Source organism: Peromyscus eremicus, chromosome 6, assembly GCF_949786415.1.
Source record: "Peromyscus eremicus chromosome 6, PerEre_H2_v1, whole genome shotgun sequence".
Taxonomy (NCBI): domain Eukaryota; kingdom Metazoa; phylum Chordata; class Mammalia; order Rodentia; family Cricetidae; genus Peromyscus; species Peromyscus eremicus.
Window position 1 is genome coordinate 94,601,245 of NC_081421.1, and position 16,622 is coordinate 94,617,866.

Genomic DNA, 16,622 nt, shown 5'->3' on the forward strand with positions numbered 1-16,622 from the left:
ATTAAAACGATTAAACAATAATTACAAAGTAAAGAAAAATATTCTCAACAGTTTCATATTACTTAAAACATTAATTTTTAATTATCTAACACAATACCAGAAGACAAAATCCTGTCATATTTTAGGCATTCATCTTGAAAACTGTAAGTCATTTGACAATAAACTTCAGTCACAACCAAACTAAGCAGCCATCAAAATTAAAATTTTGAAGTAACAGCAATAATTATTAAATAGTTACCTTCAATGCACAAAATATACAGGCATCTCCCTGACAAACATGTCCAGTCAGAACTCTCAAGCTTCTTCGGAATATATCTAATTGCCATAAAACCTAAAAAACAGATTTGAGTGAAAAACAGAATGAGATTGTTCTCACTATGAAAAAAGGCATACTTTCACACTTTAAAAGCAGTAAAATAGTAAATGACTCCTTTAATTCCTGTACATAAATGGACTTGCATAATCACGAGAAACAATGGGAAGCCCAACACTACATAGAAGAAATTCCTATTGATTCACATGAAAAGCCACAGCGGGCACAGAGCACAGAAAAAGAAAAAAAAAAAAAGCTCTCAGTTAATGATCTTGTCAGACAGGAAACATGGGACACTACGTGGAGAACTTGGCAGAGACATGAAAGAGGAAGAGGTAATAATACTTAGAACCACCGGAAACCTAGGAAGGAAATAGAATTGGACTTTAAAGCTAGGATGTACTAAATAGTGGTCAGGGCGTCTTGCCAAGAATGGGCGACCAGGTATGTGTGTGGTCACTCATACTAAATGGAAGAGCCTTGTAGTAATGGGAGACACGATAAAGTGGAAGTCAAGCAGTGATCTGAGAATATTTGCTGTAATTACTTTTTAGACACTTGCTAGTAGAGAAAGGTAGACAGCCAAGTCTAAGAATTGAAATAAATCAGTCCACTACCTAAAACCCATTTGTCTTTGCAATGTCTAATCCATTTGTGGTACTGTATTTCTATCTCAGACATTGATTTTCATTAGTAAATATTTGATATGTGTCTTCATAAAACAGCAGGGCCTGACACATAACTGGTATACAAGCAATTATAGCAAAAAGGTCATCAAGGTTCCCTGTATCTAAAACATCTAAATTCTCTTGACTAAAAACAAGATATTAGTAAAAAGTTAATAAAAACAAAATGAGTGTTTTGCAAAATATTTGGTAGAATTTAACTTTTTTACATATTATCTCTTAGCATATCATAAAAATACAAGATTGATAACCATTTTCAAAGGACTCAACAAAGACAATGAAGGTTAATGATAGAAAAATGTCTAGTAACACAAGCTCTGAAGGCAGATGGCCTGGGTTCCAGCTCCAGCTCCAGCAGCTCTTGAACTGACAGACAAAAAGTTTACTGTAGCATCTATCACTGAGCGTTGTAAAAGTTAAATGAAATAGTATATGTAATAGTCAGCAAGGATCTAATACAAAATAAGTGCACAGCAAATGTTAGCTATTAAATATAACTTTGCTTCTAACTCAAAGACTTTACCAGCACACTAACATGCAAAGGTGTTTTAACTATATGTTTTCTTGTCACATGAAAATTTTAGATTATTCAGTTAATAGGACACCCTCTAGACTCTGTTCATAAAACCAATAATGTCTTTCAAGTTTCTTTTTTTAAGAATTTGAACAGAAGTACCCTCCATAGGTGGCCTCCAATCCTGTTCCCAGAAGAGATTACTTAATGCCAATCTCAGTGCCAGGCATAGATGTCTCCCTACCACCGATTAGTCAGGGAGTCCCTAGAGGCACCCCAAAACACATAGGTATAATAGTATCATTGCTTTTGGTTGCCCACCATAACTAGATGATAAGACATTAACTGCTGAAGACACCACTCACTTCCATTGCAGGACACAGAGAAACCACCATGCCAGACCAGGGACCCCTCTCCCTCCTGGCTAGCTTTCACAGTGCTGGAAGGTACTATGCAGACTAACGAGGAGAGGAAAGACATCATCAGTCTTACTGGACCCTTCTAGTTACAATATTGATCTGCCCGGCACATTGAGTGCACTTGTGCAATAATGGCATGACAGCTATTAGAGTAACCAACCGTTTTCTGATTGGATACAAGGTCTGCTCCATTTCATGCCTGGTTCTGTAAACTTGTCAAAAGGCCATGACTAGGGCTATCATAGGCCCTACCGTAAGGAAAACTCATACTAAATGGTTACGTTGTCAAACTGACTTCTAATATCTAAGTCTGTACCCATAGATTAGTGTTGCTCTCAGGGAAGTTTCTTTTTGCAGTGGGTAACAATTAATGCAGAGTCTCATTATCTGGTCAATGTACCAAGGGTAAATAATAGTCAGTACTAAGCTGCCAGATGAGGAAGAGAACTCTGAAATGCAGACTTCTGGATATGACATGGTTTTTGCAAATGTCATCTCACAGTACCTGTGGTAATCTGCAAAGAATAGCTATAAGATCAAGCTAGTAAAACTTCTGGGATGAATAGGGAAGGAGCTACTGGAGTCACAACCCCCCAGCAGAGAAGCTATTGACAACTGATGGTCACTTTTGGGGGGTGGGGGAGGAGTGGTCTCTAGTAGGTTGCTCATGCCACAGTGAATGGCCTGAACCCATATATATATATGGGCAGTACTATTTGGACTAAGGAGGAGAGGAAGAGGATGATGTCATGAAACTAGGAGTCTCAGAGAAACTGGAGGAAGATAGTGGGGGATGGATATGATAAGAATATATTGTATATATGAAATTTTCAAAAAATATTAATTTTTTTCTGTATTCAACACAGTAGTATAAAGCCTTGAAAATCCTTATCACAAAATTATTTAAATTATAATTTACCCTTATCCTCTTTCACAAAATTATATCCTATCACCTGTTACAAAATAAGTCTCAGCTAATTGTTTTTAGCAATATATACTCCTTTTTAATCTCTTGCCTGTAGTTATTTAACGTGAATCCTAAAAAATGTATGTAGTTTTTTACATTTATATAAAACAGCCTAAGTAAGCCCCCAAATCCATGCACATAATCATTTAAGTTTAACAAAGGAATATAAACTTTGATCATATTCCTCACTTTAAAACACTATAAAAATATACTGAAAACGAGAAAAGGTGTATAAACTCATTTTCTGCTTTACACTGGACCCAGACCTTTTCATAGCTGCATTTGAAATTGGTATGGCCTCACAAGATGTATTCCTCAATTTATTTCTGAGGAAGCTTTAAAAATAGCCAGGAAACTGATTATTAACAAGACGTTTTCTGACAGAAAGTCTACTTGAGTAGCGGTTTTGTCAGTGAGAACTGGCTTTGCAAAATGGCCTGTAGCAAGACCTGAGCACTGGAGGCTGCTAGAGCATGCAGGGCAGAGTGATGCCGAGTCCTCACCAGGGACTGCACAGGCACCCTCCAAGTAGTCCAGTAAGTACAACGGGGAAGTCCTCTTGACGCAGAAAATGAAACACCCAAACTAGAAGAAATCATGCTCAGAGCTCATGGAGGACCAGGATAAGACCTATCCACCAACACCTATCCATCTATCCACCAAACAGTCAAGGTAGAAAATTTTAAGTTCACAGAGCACTAGCTGAAGAAAAGAAGCGTCTGAAAAGAAAGTAACCTTAGGAGTAGATAAAACTCTCCCTGTCCAAGAAACCTGAACACCAAAATGATCAGACTGGTTTCAACAAAATTAATCTTGCCCCAGAATAAAGTTCAGAATTATCTTTAGGAATCCTGAAATACGTATAACCCTACAAGGTGAAACTTCTGTGACATCCAATAAAACTTCTGTGACATCCAATAAAAATTAGTGAGCATTAAAGCAAAGCAAAAAAAAGAGGGGAAACACCCATCCCCCACCACACAAACAAAACAAAATTAGTAGACAAGCACAGGAAAACAATTCATAGACTAGAGGCTAAGACTGAACACATGATGCCGAGCCATGAAGACACATATCAAATGTTTACTAATGGAAATCAATGTCTGTGATAGAAATACAGTACCACAAAGGGATTAGACATTGCAAAGACAAAGGACTTCAAGATACAGAAAGAGAATCACAAGGAATGACCCAGAGGGAAAAGACTAAGAAAATGAAGGGCGCATGCGTGAGCTGAGGGTCACTCGAAACAGCCATGCATGTAACTGGAGCCCTCCAAAGGAGGGACAGACAGGACAACTGCCTGAACCAATAATAGAAAATGATTCCAAATTTGATTAAAATGACAAATTGACAGCTTCCAGACTCAACAAACTCAACCACGAATGACACTAACAAAACTGTAGACACAATGTTTTAAACCAGGGATAAGGAAAAAAACCTTAAGAGCGGCCAAAGGAAAGGGGACACAACACACAGAAAAGCCAAGATCAGAATAACCGGTTTTCATAGAAACAATGAGCATACAGAAAGAAAATTACAGGAGGCACTGGGAGGCCGTCTCCTCTCCCCATTTATGATACACCTAAGGCTGGTCTTGGAAGTCCTGATCTTCCTGTCTCCACCTCCAAAGAACTGAAATTAAAGGCACACATCACCACACTCAGCTTTAATCCATTAATCTTTCAAACAGAAATGAAATATTTTTTTCAAACATACAAAAACTAGAATAATACATTACTAATAGGCCAGCACTATAAAAAAAAGTTAGTAAAGGTCCTTCAAGCAGAAAAAAAAAAGATTCTACAATGAAAGGTAGTTCCATTTAACGTAGCAGGAAGTACCATAAACAAACACTATAGAGAAAAACAGTCTTTATGGCAAAGCTCCATGGAATGTCCATTTAAAAAGAAAATATGTTACCAAGAGAATATTTCTACTTTCTTGACTACAAGCATTTCCATACTTGGAATTTGTTGTCATAACATGCTTTTGTCTCCCTAAACCACACCTCACACACCCTCCCACCCCTCCCCCAACACACATACACAAATTGTGGGAACTAAAGAAAAGGAAAAATGTAAAGTAGAAAACAGGAAAAGACCTGAATTGAATTGACAGTTGGACCCAATGAAAGCATGTGGTGCTTGGATTTCCTCATACCCACTGCCATTGAGTAAGTATTTTCTTTTCTCTTAACAAGACCAGCAGAACATCTGAGTAAGTGGAACACTGCTGTTTAAGGTGCAAAGTAACTAGAATCAATGTTCTTAATGCCTCTGGTTCCCTTTCCTGGATGAGTTAAAGAACTTTCAGAGGAGACATCTGTTCCAGGTAGAAGGCAACTGAGAACAAGGTGATTCAGAGGTTGGAACGTGTGGCATATCACAGATGTGTATATTCATTAAACAAACTGGATATGGCTCTATCTACCATTAGTGTTCAGAAGAAAACATCTGGAACTGATAAAAAAGTAAAACATATTATACAGAAGAAAGGTTATTTAAAATAGCAAATTTTACATATTTATTGAAATAATTTTAAAAAGGTATGAAATAGATGAAATAATCTTTAGTTAATCTAAAACAGTGATACTCAAATTATAATTCCAGAGGCAATTTAAGGGTCATTGTGAGGTGAAGGGAGCTGAACTACGGAAGTAAAATAAATTTGCATTATTTCAACCTAAGCAGCTCATTTCTTTTTATCCCATCTACTGGGATCTACACTAGACTTATTTTTACAAGAAGATGCAGGAAAGTGTTAGCTAATTAAAGCAAAAACATTCATTTAAAATATTCTTAATTTTAAATTAAGCATTATGAATAAAAATGTTCTTTACCTCAGAGCAAAAGTATCATTCTGTAGAGAAACATCATTTCCAATATAAATTATAACTCAGAATGTTCAGCGAGATTGTCTCGTGTGTCATTAAGGTACACGAAGGTATTCCAAAGCTGAGCAGAAGGCTCAGTTGGTAAAGTGCTTGTCATGCATGCCTGAGGACCTGAGTTCAGATCCCTGGACCCATACAGAAACCAGCTATGGTAACATGTACGTAACCCCAGCTCTGGCAAGAGAAGAGGGACAGACAGTTCCCTGAAGCTCAATTAATTCATTACCCTCGCTGAATGGATGAGCCGCAGGTTCAGTGAGCAACCATGCTTCCAAAAATGTGGTGGAAAGCAGCTGAGGAATGAGACCTGATGTATGACCTCTATACATGTGCATACATGCATACATACATGCTCATGGATATAAAAACAGGTACATACACCCCCAACACACACACAGAAGTCATTCCGGTCAATGAGGAGTTAAAAGAATCATTAAACAACAGAGTCCCTTAGATATACTTTAAAGGCTGAAACAAGTAATTACTGTTCTCACCTGCACAGCACTATTAAGGAAGCAGCTGTTTTGTCCTGGTTCATTTAACAAGCCTACAGTAGGGGCTAGGGACAGCAAACTTCCAGCCTGATAGGCCTTTCCAAGATTACCAGTAGGTTTCCGTAAGAATTTTACCCAGGCCATTTTCAAGCAACTTCTTTTGCATTAAAGCTAAGTAATAAGCTCATGTGGTATTTTGGACAACAAAATGGGTGATGTCTTGAGTTGTCCACTTAAATCCACTGCAATCCACGATAAAACTGTATGCGTCCAAGTCCATATCTTTCCTGAAAGTCTACATTTCTGAGGACTTTGATAAGAAAAACAAAGTAAATGTTGAAGTTCTGAGTGCTAAAAAGCAAGCTATTTTAAACAAAGCCTTACAGGTTTTATAACTCTTAAATTTTATAAGTTGTACATATTGATGAAAAATAATTTTAACTGCTAAAAATAATATGATGAATGGATCATTTTCTTTAATGTGCAAGTCATTAGTCCCGATGGGCTAAAACTGTACAGAGAAGATCCAAGGTGCAGAGCTGGCATCTGCAGGGTTCCTCTGGTCAAATACTTCTTTATGTTTCTCTAATAACGCAGCTTCTCTCTGATCCAGGTGAATTTATCAAAGGTGACTCCAGATTTCATTGGTGTAACCTCAAAGAAGGTCTACCTAAAAAAAAAAAAAGAAGAAGAAATGTTTAAATAAAAGCTGATCAAAACTTTCTCACTTACTATTTCACACAATCGCTGAATAAAGAATTACAACTCATCATCAGAAGGACTGGAATAGTATTCTGAAATATGAACATGAAAACATGTCATTTAGATTTTTTTTAAGTTGATAGAACATTAATTACTACCTATCCCAAGACTGCAATGTTCAGAGGAAGGTCTCATAAGAAAAATATTCTCTAAAAAAAACTAAATTAGATCTGAGGTGGTATTCTGCATTTGCCAACAATAGATTATTGTATTAAATAAATATGTAGTCTATAAACAGACTATTTTTCTAAGAAAGTTAGAGTTTATGTAAATTGATATCATAACTGACAAACCAGAGTAGATAAAAACCTCTAGTGAAGTACTCTATTTTTTTTTCCCACAAATGTGTGCTCCTGTTTTAATGGACTTTACAGATTCAACTCCGAATTAAAAACCAAGTCCTCGCTTTCAACACTTTGTTTAATCAACTGAATTTCCCTCTTGCACTCCTTCATTTAATAAACACTTACCAGTCATGAGCTGTACTGAGCACTGAGCTAACATAGTGAAGCAGCTCAGACATTGCTTCATGCAATGTCAACACATTAAACTATAGAGTGCCCTGGAAGAGCTGTGTTAAGCATTAATTGCGGAGGGGTAAGGAAGCAGGATGGGATGTGCACCTAACATTTTAAGCAAGACCATGAGAAACGACTCACTAAGAAGCTTATATCTACTTCAAGATTGGAAGGAGGGAAAGAACCCCAGTTAGCGTGGACAGCAACTTCAGGTACTGAGCCTGGATCATATCTGGTACGGTAGAGGAACAGAAAGAAGCCCAGTGTGGCAGGGGAAGTGCTGAGGAGGAAAGCATGTGCAAAGGGACCACAGGAAAGAGACCGCATGCATGGGGTCTTAACCACTGCCGGGTTAAACTCCAGGTGACAGTCACTGAAGTCCACCTTCACAGCACACAAAAGATGAGAGATGAGGTCAGTCTGCTAGCACTGATCAAATACCCACTCAGGTAACAAACAGGGAGAATAAAGAAGAAAGCCACCAGTCTCTAAAGAATCAGTCAACAGATCTTGTTTCCAGGACAGTCTATCAGCTGCCTGCTCTCAGGTACACTCTTCCCATCCCAGAGTCAAGGCTTGCTCACCTCATAAATGGATTAACATTAACTGTCCTGCCTAATGAGACTAAACAGTTTTAAAATTACAAAGTATGTTAGCTTTTTTCTCTATTTAACTCTATAGTTTGGAACCTCCTCTTAAAGAGATCTAAATAATTCGGAAACACATCACATCTACTGTTTTTAATAAACTCAGCCATGTTTTTACAGCATTAAGGGAGCTCTTTATTGGTAGCTGTGGTGACTGAAAGAGAATGCCCCCCATAGACTCACAAGTTTGAATACTTGGTCCCCAGTTGGTACAACTCTTCCCAGTTGGGAAGAAGTAAGAGGTGTGGATTTGTTGAAAGAGATGTGTCACTGAGGGTGGGCTTTGAGGTTTCAAATGCCCATATCATCCCCACTTAGCTCTCTCTTGTCTCCTGTAGTGGATCAAGATGTGACTGCTCTCAGCTGCTACGCCATGCCTGCCTGTTCACTACCATATTCCCCATCATGATAGTGATGTACTGCTATCCCTCTGGAACTGTAAGCCCCAATAAGCCCTGCCTTCTGTAAGCTGCACTGGTCATGGTGTTTTATCACAACTATACAAAGTAACTGGTACAGCAGCGAATTTCTATTTTTATTTTAAAATTTTTTGTGTGTGTCAGGTCTGGGTCTGTGCTTTCTGCCTTGCTCAAGACAGTCCTGTTATTGTTTTTCTGCTATGTAGGCCAGACTAGCTGGTCTGTGAGCTTCTGGGAATTCCCCTGCCTCTGCCTCTCAGCTCTCTGTAGGAGTATGAGGATTCAACACTTGTGCTACATGTTCAACTTTTATGTGGGTTCTGGAGATTCAAACAAAGGTCTACACACTTGTACAGAAAGCATTTTTATTACTAAGCCATCTCCCCAGCCCATAAATTTCTATTTTTAACGGAAAATCCTTTTAGAATTCTATTCTTTCACCAAAACTTAATTGCCACCAATTCTATACTATGAAGTAAGACATGTGAAACAATTTAGGAACTCAGGTTTGTGAGGGGCACAGACACAGATACTTTAAAAATGCTGTGCCTTCCATTCCTATGTAAGATGTCAAACGTGTATGTATTCCAGTCTTTCCTCTGACTCAGTGGTTTTTAACCTGTGGGTTATGACCCCTTTGAGAGTCAAATGACCCTTTTACATGGGTCACCTAAGACATTTGGAAAATACAAAAATTTACACTATGATTTTTAACAGTAGCAAAATTACAGTTATGAAGTAGCAATTAATTTTATGGTTAGGCTCACCACAACATGAGAAACTATATTAAAGGGTCGCAGCATTAGGAAGGTTGAGACCCACTGCTCTAACCTATCCCTAAAGATCAAAGGTTAGTCACTTTAATGAAAAACAGGGAGAAAGTCTGGGAATACCAAAGGTGACTGGCTCCTATTGGAGGAAGCAGCTAAGAGATGGAGAGCGCCAAATACTACAGACCATGAAAGACATTTCTAGTTGTCACCTTCCTATTCCAGAGAACTCTGAACCCACACAATTCAAAGACAGGAAAGTAAAGCGACCCAGTGCCATCTGGGGGTAAGGGCGATTTTCCATCAAGACTGTATTACAGCAAAACCTGTTTGTGACGTGGTGACTAGAACAGGCAAAGCTCCTTTGTGCTCTGTCCTACCCCTACTGCAGAGATTATGTTCTACACTACCATTCCTGTAAGCAGGCAATAAGGAGCTCCTTGGGAAAAATTCTCAGACTTCATCACTGAAGTCGCTCCATCTCCTCTCTACACCCTGATATCAGCTCACACACATATTAGAGCTTTGTCACCTTGCTTCACCACAACAAACAGGACTAGCTTATGACTTGGTACTCCTCAAGTAAATATTACTGGACTCTAAGAAAATGTGAACACAGCAAATGCAGGCCAGTGAGATGGATCAGCGGTTAAAGGTGCTTGCCAACAAGTCTGACAACCTGAGTTTGATCCCTGGAATACACATGGTAGAAAGAAGGAACCAATTCCCTTAAATTGTCCTCTGACCGCCACATGTGTACATGTGTGCTGAGACATTCATATATATGAAATATCTCTCTCTCTCTCTCTCTCTCTCTCTCTCTCTCTCTCTCTCTCTCTCAATACATAAAGAAATAAATATGTAAAAAAGCAAATAACAAAAAACAAAAAGGTAGGGAACTGAACCCTCTATAACATAAATGTGAGAGTTTTAATGCAATTTCCCTGCCAAAGCTCATAGAGAGCAGCACTATCAGGAGGTACAGCCTTGTTGGAGTAGGTATGTCAGTATGGGGGCTAGCTTTGAGGCCTCCTTTGCTCAAGGTTGGCTCAATGTAGAGTCAGTCCACTTCTTGTCACCTGCAGATTGAGATGTAGGGCTCTCAGCTCCCTCTCCAGCACCATGTCTGCCTGTACACTGCCATGTCCCACCACGATGGACTAAACCTCTGAACCGTAAGCCACCTGAATAAATGTTCTCCTTTATAAGAGTTGCTGTGGTCATGGTGTCTCTTCACAGCAATAGAAACCCTAACGAAGACAAAAGAAAATGAAAAAAAGAGTTAAGACAAATAATGTATTATCAGCTAGTTGACAATAACGTATAAATTAAAAACAAAAATAAAAAATTGAAGGAATGGCATAAAAAAAGAAGGAATGGAAGAGAAGGAAATATTTGTGAGCAATAAATTCAGGTTACACCCATAGATTGATTCAAGTCTCAACCCCCATCAGAGAAGCTTCTGTTTGTAGTAGATCGGATTAACACTGAAGCCCACAACTGGCAGAGGTATAGACAATAAGGGACCAAAATGCTCAGCCCTAAATGGAATGGACATACTGCACCCCCTCCAAAGGCTTAGGGACCACTGTGGAAGAGGTAGAAGAAAGTGTGTAAGAACCAGATGTGGTCTGTGACTTGAAGCAAACAGTATCTTCTAGACAGTGCAGGGAAGCTACATATATGCATGCACAGAAATTGAGACAGTCCACACAATCCTCTGCAAGCTCAAACCATATCAAATCCACAATGGAGAGGGAGTTGAGCAGGAAGTCCCACCCTTAGCTCAGGAGCTACTGACAACTGACAGCTTCTAGGAGAGAGAGAGTCAGTTTTTTCTAAGAATGTAGCCCCTGGTAAGTAGATCACACTCCAAAGGAAGGCAACACAAGAGTATTTAGGTAACACAAATTGGTCTTGATGGGTTTAAAAACAACAACAGTACAAAGTTGGATGGGTGGGGAAGGAGGTGGATCAAGGAAGAGTTGGGAGAGTATAGTGTAAAACTCTAAGAACTACAAGGAATATTTTTAAGTTCATACAAAGCACTACAAAGCAATGCAAACACACACAGAGCAGGATTTAAAAGTCAAGAAGCTGAGTGTACTCAGATTCTATCAATGATTCCTAGAAAGAAAAAGTAAGCCAGGCAGCGGTGGTGCATGCCTTTAATCCCAGCACTCGGGAGGCAGAGCCAGGCAGATCTCTGTGAGTTCAAGGCCAGCCTGGTCTACAGAGCGAGATCCAGGACAGGCACCAAAACTACACGGAAAAAACCTTGTCTCGAAAAACAAAAAAAAAGAAAAAGAAAAAGTAAATACTTATAGAAAGAGGTAAGAATTTCAGAGTTCAATTTGAGAGTTTAGAGCAAGCAAAATGGATAACTTAAAGTCCAGATATAACATGAAGAAAGACAGGAGTGGAACAAAAATTGTCAGATAATGAATACAACTATGTTTCTGCAAAAACTACTACATTAGACAAAACTTCACAAGGCTGATTAAAGAAAAGGGAGATATAAAACCAACTGACTTGATAACAAGAAAAGACCATAGGTATGTAAGCAGTGAAAACATCGTAAAAGAACTTCTAAAATAGCTCTAAAAATTTTAAGGCCCAGATAGCTGCATGGGAAAATATAGTCCTAAAATTAATCCAAGGAAAAGTATAAAACAAAAAGACTAAGTAGTTGAAGACAAAAACCGAAGAGATAAGAATTCTCCCACTGACAGTGGCCCCAGAATTAGACTCAAAGTTAAAGGTTACCTAATTTACAAAGACCCATTACTTCTCAATACTAAATTATCATAGGCCACAAGGAAAATAAACTACATTTTGAAATAGCCCTGCATATTCAAACATGGTAAACTTCAGACTAATTTGACAGAAGACTGTAGCTGCTGGAAATTTATAAATAAAAAGGTGTCAAAAGAATGAAAGGTAGAGTTTATTTCAAATGGCAGTCTATATCTATGCCTAAGTAAGTACTGGGGAGGCTATGTAGAAGTAATACACTCTTCATAATAGCTGAAAAGTGGAAAAGACCAAATTCCATTGTCTGATGGGTAAATGGATAAACAAAACTTGGTGTGGTCATACAATGGAATATTACTGGTAACATGCTACATGGATGAAAACTGGATACAAGCTGTGAAAGATACCAAACACAAAAGACCACATCCTGTGATTCCATTCACACAGCACATCGAGGGTTGCTTAGGACTGGAGAGGTAAGCAGAGACTGTTGGGTCTGGGGAGTGACAGCTAAGGGGGACAAGGTTGTTTTTCTTTTTCTTGGAGGTGATAAAATGTTCTAAGATCACAGTGATGGGCGTACACTTGTGTGAATAATTAAGGACTACTGGCATGTACTTTCAATAGGGAACTATACTGTACATAACTCTATTTCAAAACAGAAAACCTAAGATGGCAGGTCTGGCTTACCCTGGTCTGCTTGGAAGGCTGGCCTCTGAGAACTTGAGAGGCTTCTTACCCCCTGACTTACAAGAGTGAGACTGCACTAAACTACAGACAACATGACTGATCTCAAACATCTATTTTCCTTCTGGAAGGCTAGACTTTGGGTATATTCTCAGTAGAGAATGACTATGTAAACACCCACCAACATAAAACAGTCTCTAGTGGGCTTCCTGGGAGCCATTTTATACATCACTCTAAGTCACTGCTGGAGGAAGGAGTGTCCTGCATAAACTCACAAGCAGGAGGTCCTGGAGACTTCACCTTCTGTGTGCTTACTCTGCTTTATATCCTTTCACTGGAACAAGGCCTACGATGAGTAAGACTACACACTCAGCCCTGAGTCCTGCTCTGGAATAGCTGGAAAAAGATTCTCCAGTTTCTCCAATTCAGAGACAAAATCATGCAGTAGTTAAGAGCCACCAACCTGGCAAAAAACTTAAAAGTAAGTTTTGTTGGTGGAATAAAAGAGAAATGGTACTTTCTTTTATTGTTGATTAGTTAAATACACACACACACACACACACACACACACACACGCACACACACGCATATCTATTATCATGTCCTCTGGTAATAAATCTATCTGCCAACAAGCATTAAAATTGAAAATGTAAAACATACTTCAGGACTGGAGAGATGCCTTAGCACTTAAGACACTTGCTACTCTTCAGAGGACCAGAGTTCTGTGGCCAGCACCCCAGCCAAGCAGTTCATAACCACCTATAACAGCAGCTCCATGGTACCTAACGCCCTCTTCTGGCCTCCACAGGCAGCAGCAGCACACACACGTGACACATACATACAACACACACACACACACTCCCCACAACAACAAAAACTTCACTCCCCCCTGAAAACACCAACACTGAGAGTTGAACACTGCAGGATAAAAGCATTACTTTGTCCGTGTGTGCCGGGTAGCAGCAGTAAATCACGAAGGAAACCAAAGCATGCATCAGCAGCAGAGACACACTAGCTTAACAACATACTTGCAGAGGCTCTGCATCCATTCTCAATGTGAATGGCCTTTCTGCTATGAGAGGTGGGGCTTCTTTAACCCTCCACAGCTCTAATTCGCTAACCTCCTCCCACTTACCAGTGTGGTAGATACAGGTCCTTATCCATCCTATACATTTGCTTCCTGCTGACTACTTTCTTATGGGGTGGCTAGATCCAATGCACTTCACTTGCTCAGGTCTCACACTCTGAAAAGACTGGGCAGCAAAATGGCATGTCCACCTCAGTTGTGGTGTGTATAACTCTATGGAACGTGTAGCAGGCTGTTTCCAAACCACTGGACAAACTCTGTGGAATACACCACTACATAGCATCCTGGACTCCACTCAAGGTTTGAACCCACAGGTCCTCCCTTCCTGGTCCTCATCCACTACTGGGGGTGCGTACTTAGGGGTACCTCTCCTTCCTGCTGGCCCAGCCCTCTCTTCTCTGAGTCTGAAAATGATAAACTGCTTCTGTTGTTCCATGAGTTCTAGAGAAGCCTCCTCTGTCTAAACACACTCAAACTGACTGTCTTCCCCTTAGAGCTCTAGGCTATCCTAAACTGGACCCAGGTTGAGCAAGAACCACAAGGGTATGTGCCATAAGTAACCTCCCAGTGAGAGGAACACCTGGGCACACACAGGTCCTGGATGCTGAGGCACTAGGCTATACTCCAAAACAAGAATATCATGAGAAATACATAAGAACCCCTGACTCAAATCGCCTAAAGTACTTTCAGGGTAAGGCTTGTTTACAGCCACTCTCCAGAGAAAACTTGGGACCAAATTAAAGAAGAAAAAAAAAAAAAAAAAAGCAACAGTGTTTTTATGTAACAATGAGCCCATTTGGTAAAGCAATGAAGTGTGGGAACATGTATGTTTTATGTGAATGAACATCCAAGCAATTTCATTTGTATTTGAAATGGGGCTGATCAACCAACCTGGGGAAAAGGAGGGAAAATACCAAAAATAACTATGATGTGTAGGCTAGACACATTTATATAATTCATAAAGTTATCTATATATATGTTCACAAATGCAAAACAATAAACTAAATCTAAAGAAATTTAATGCAACAATGTTAGAATCATGCAAAATTAAAGGGACTCTCAATAATTTCAATACCAAATTGTCATGGAGAATGTTGTAGGAATTAGAAGTAAACAACAAACCAACACTTTAAATAACAAAACATGAGGTTAATATATAGAACTCAATGACAAAGCAATACACATCAAGCTTTAAAGCTGCTAAAATCTAAAGTTCTGAATGCAACAGAAGACAAAAGACGATTACAAATCACTACAATTCCAAGGACTAAAAAAAATAAGAAAACAATCATTCTCTCCAAAAAGAAATGAGACAAAGTTGCAATGACTACAACCAACAGAACTCACAAAGAACTGCTGAAGGCTAAAAACAAAACAAGTTATACACGTGGGAAAAAGTCTAAGACTACAACTTAACAAATGGAGAAGACTAAACGGCTAGGAGGCACACACTTCAACCTTGGTACATCACCAACTGAAACACAATACTATATACCCATCAAACTGGCAAACTTCATACCAGGACTGCGGGGCTCCTTGACTAAAGGGCTGTTTATAATAGATGGGTATTTTGTAATAGACTAATGATAGGTAAGGAAATGAGTAAGTGCATAAGAGCAGGAAATCAGGGGATGGAGAGATGGCTCAGAGGTTAAGAGCACTGGCTACTCTTCCAGAGGTCCTGAGCTCAATTCCCAGCAACCATATGATGGCTTACAACCATCTATAATTTGATCTGGTGCCCTCTTCTAGCATGTAGGCAGAACACTATATACATAATAAATAAATAAATAGACTCTTCTAAAAAAAATGTAAAAAAAAAAAAAAAAAAGCAGGAAAAAAAGGTCTAAGGCTGGGCTGGCCGTTAACTCTTGCCTTGTATTAATCCCAAACTTTTTACACACACTTCTATAGTTTTCTTACTCTTTTATTTTTCTCTTCTGCTTATACGGTGATCAGTTTTAGTATTCAATAAGATAAAAATTAAACAGTTTGGATGACACTAGTATCAATTTATTTCAACTATTAGTAACTTTATATCAAGGACTTAAAAACTAGCCTGCTATTCTGAGTCATGGTTAGTCAGTAAAATTCATTCCTCTAATGTACAGCTGAGTGAGTTTTGACATGTAATCACTACCACGGCCAACTGTTTCCAATCCTCTGAAAGCTCTCTCAAGCCTCTTCACAGTCATAACCTTTGCCAGTGTGGAGAGCAGAAGTAAAATAATGTGCACACATGCACGAACACACGTATACATACTCAGACACTTTACACCCTACTCTCCAAAACATGAAGACAGGTGAGAGCAATCCATTGAAGGTATCTACATTTATAACACAGATGATGACAGCAGATTTTTTGGCTGGGCCAATCTAATGATAGGAGCCCTTCAAAGCAAAACAGGGCGCTCTTTAGCTTGTGGGGAGTAGGGAGAGGGGAGAAGGTGGACAGATTTTATTCCTGCTGGGTAACAAGGGTGTGGAGCCCACATGAGGAGTGTGGGGAGGCTTCAGGACCAAAGAACCGAGATTTTATTCCTACAAGGCAAAGAATCTGCCTGTTAGCAGATTCTTCCTGAGGACTCTGCCAGCCAGAAGCCTACCCAGTTGATACTCTGACTTCCGCCTTGGGAAATCAAGGACAGAGACCCTGTTGAACCCATCTGGACTGGCTCACTAAAAACTG

General features: G+C 39.2%; 1 protein-coding gene across 2 annotated transcripts in view; it reads right to left on the reverse strand.

Annotated features, from left to right (window-relative positions):
* Positions 1 to 6,838, reverse strand: part of Usp53 (ubiquitin specific peptidase 53) — a 46,101-nt gene extending 39,263 nt beyond the window's left edge. For both annotated transcript variants that reach the window (XM_059266191.1, XM_059266192.1), the window contains exons 1-2: positions 6,290 to 6,838; positions 239 to 331 (exon numbers count right to left, since the gene is read on the reverse strand). In XM_059266191.1, the coding sequence (XP_059122174.1) occupies positions 239 to 331; positions 6,290 to 6,433 (237 nt within the window). In that variant the 5' untranslated portion in view covers positions 6,434 to 6,838. The remainder of the gene's footprint in view (positions 1 to 238; positions 332 to 6,289) is intronic.
* Positions 6,839 to 16,622: the final 9,784 nt, after the last annotated feature.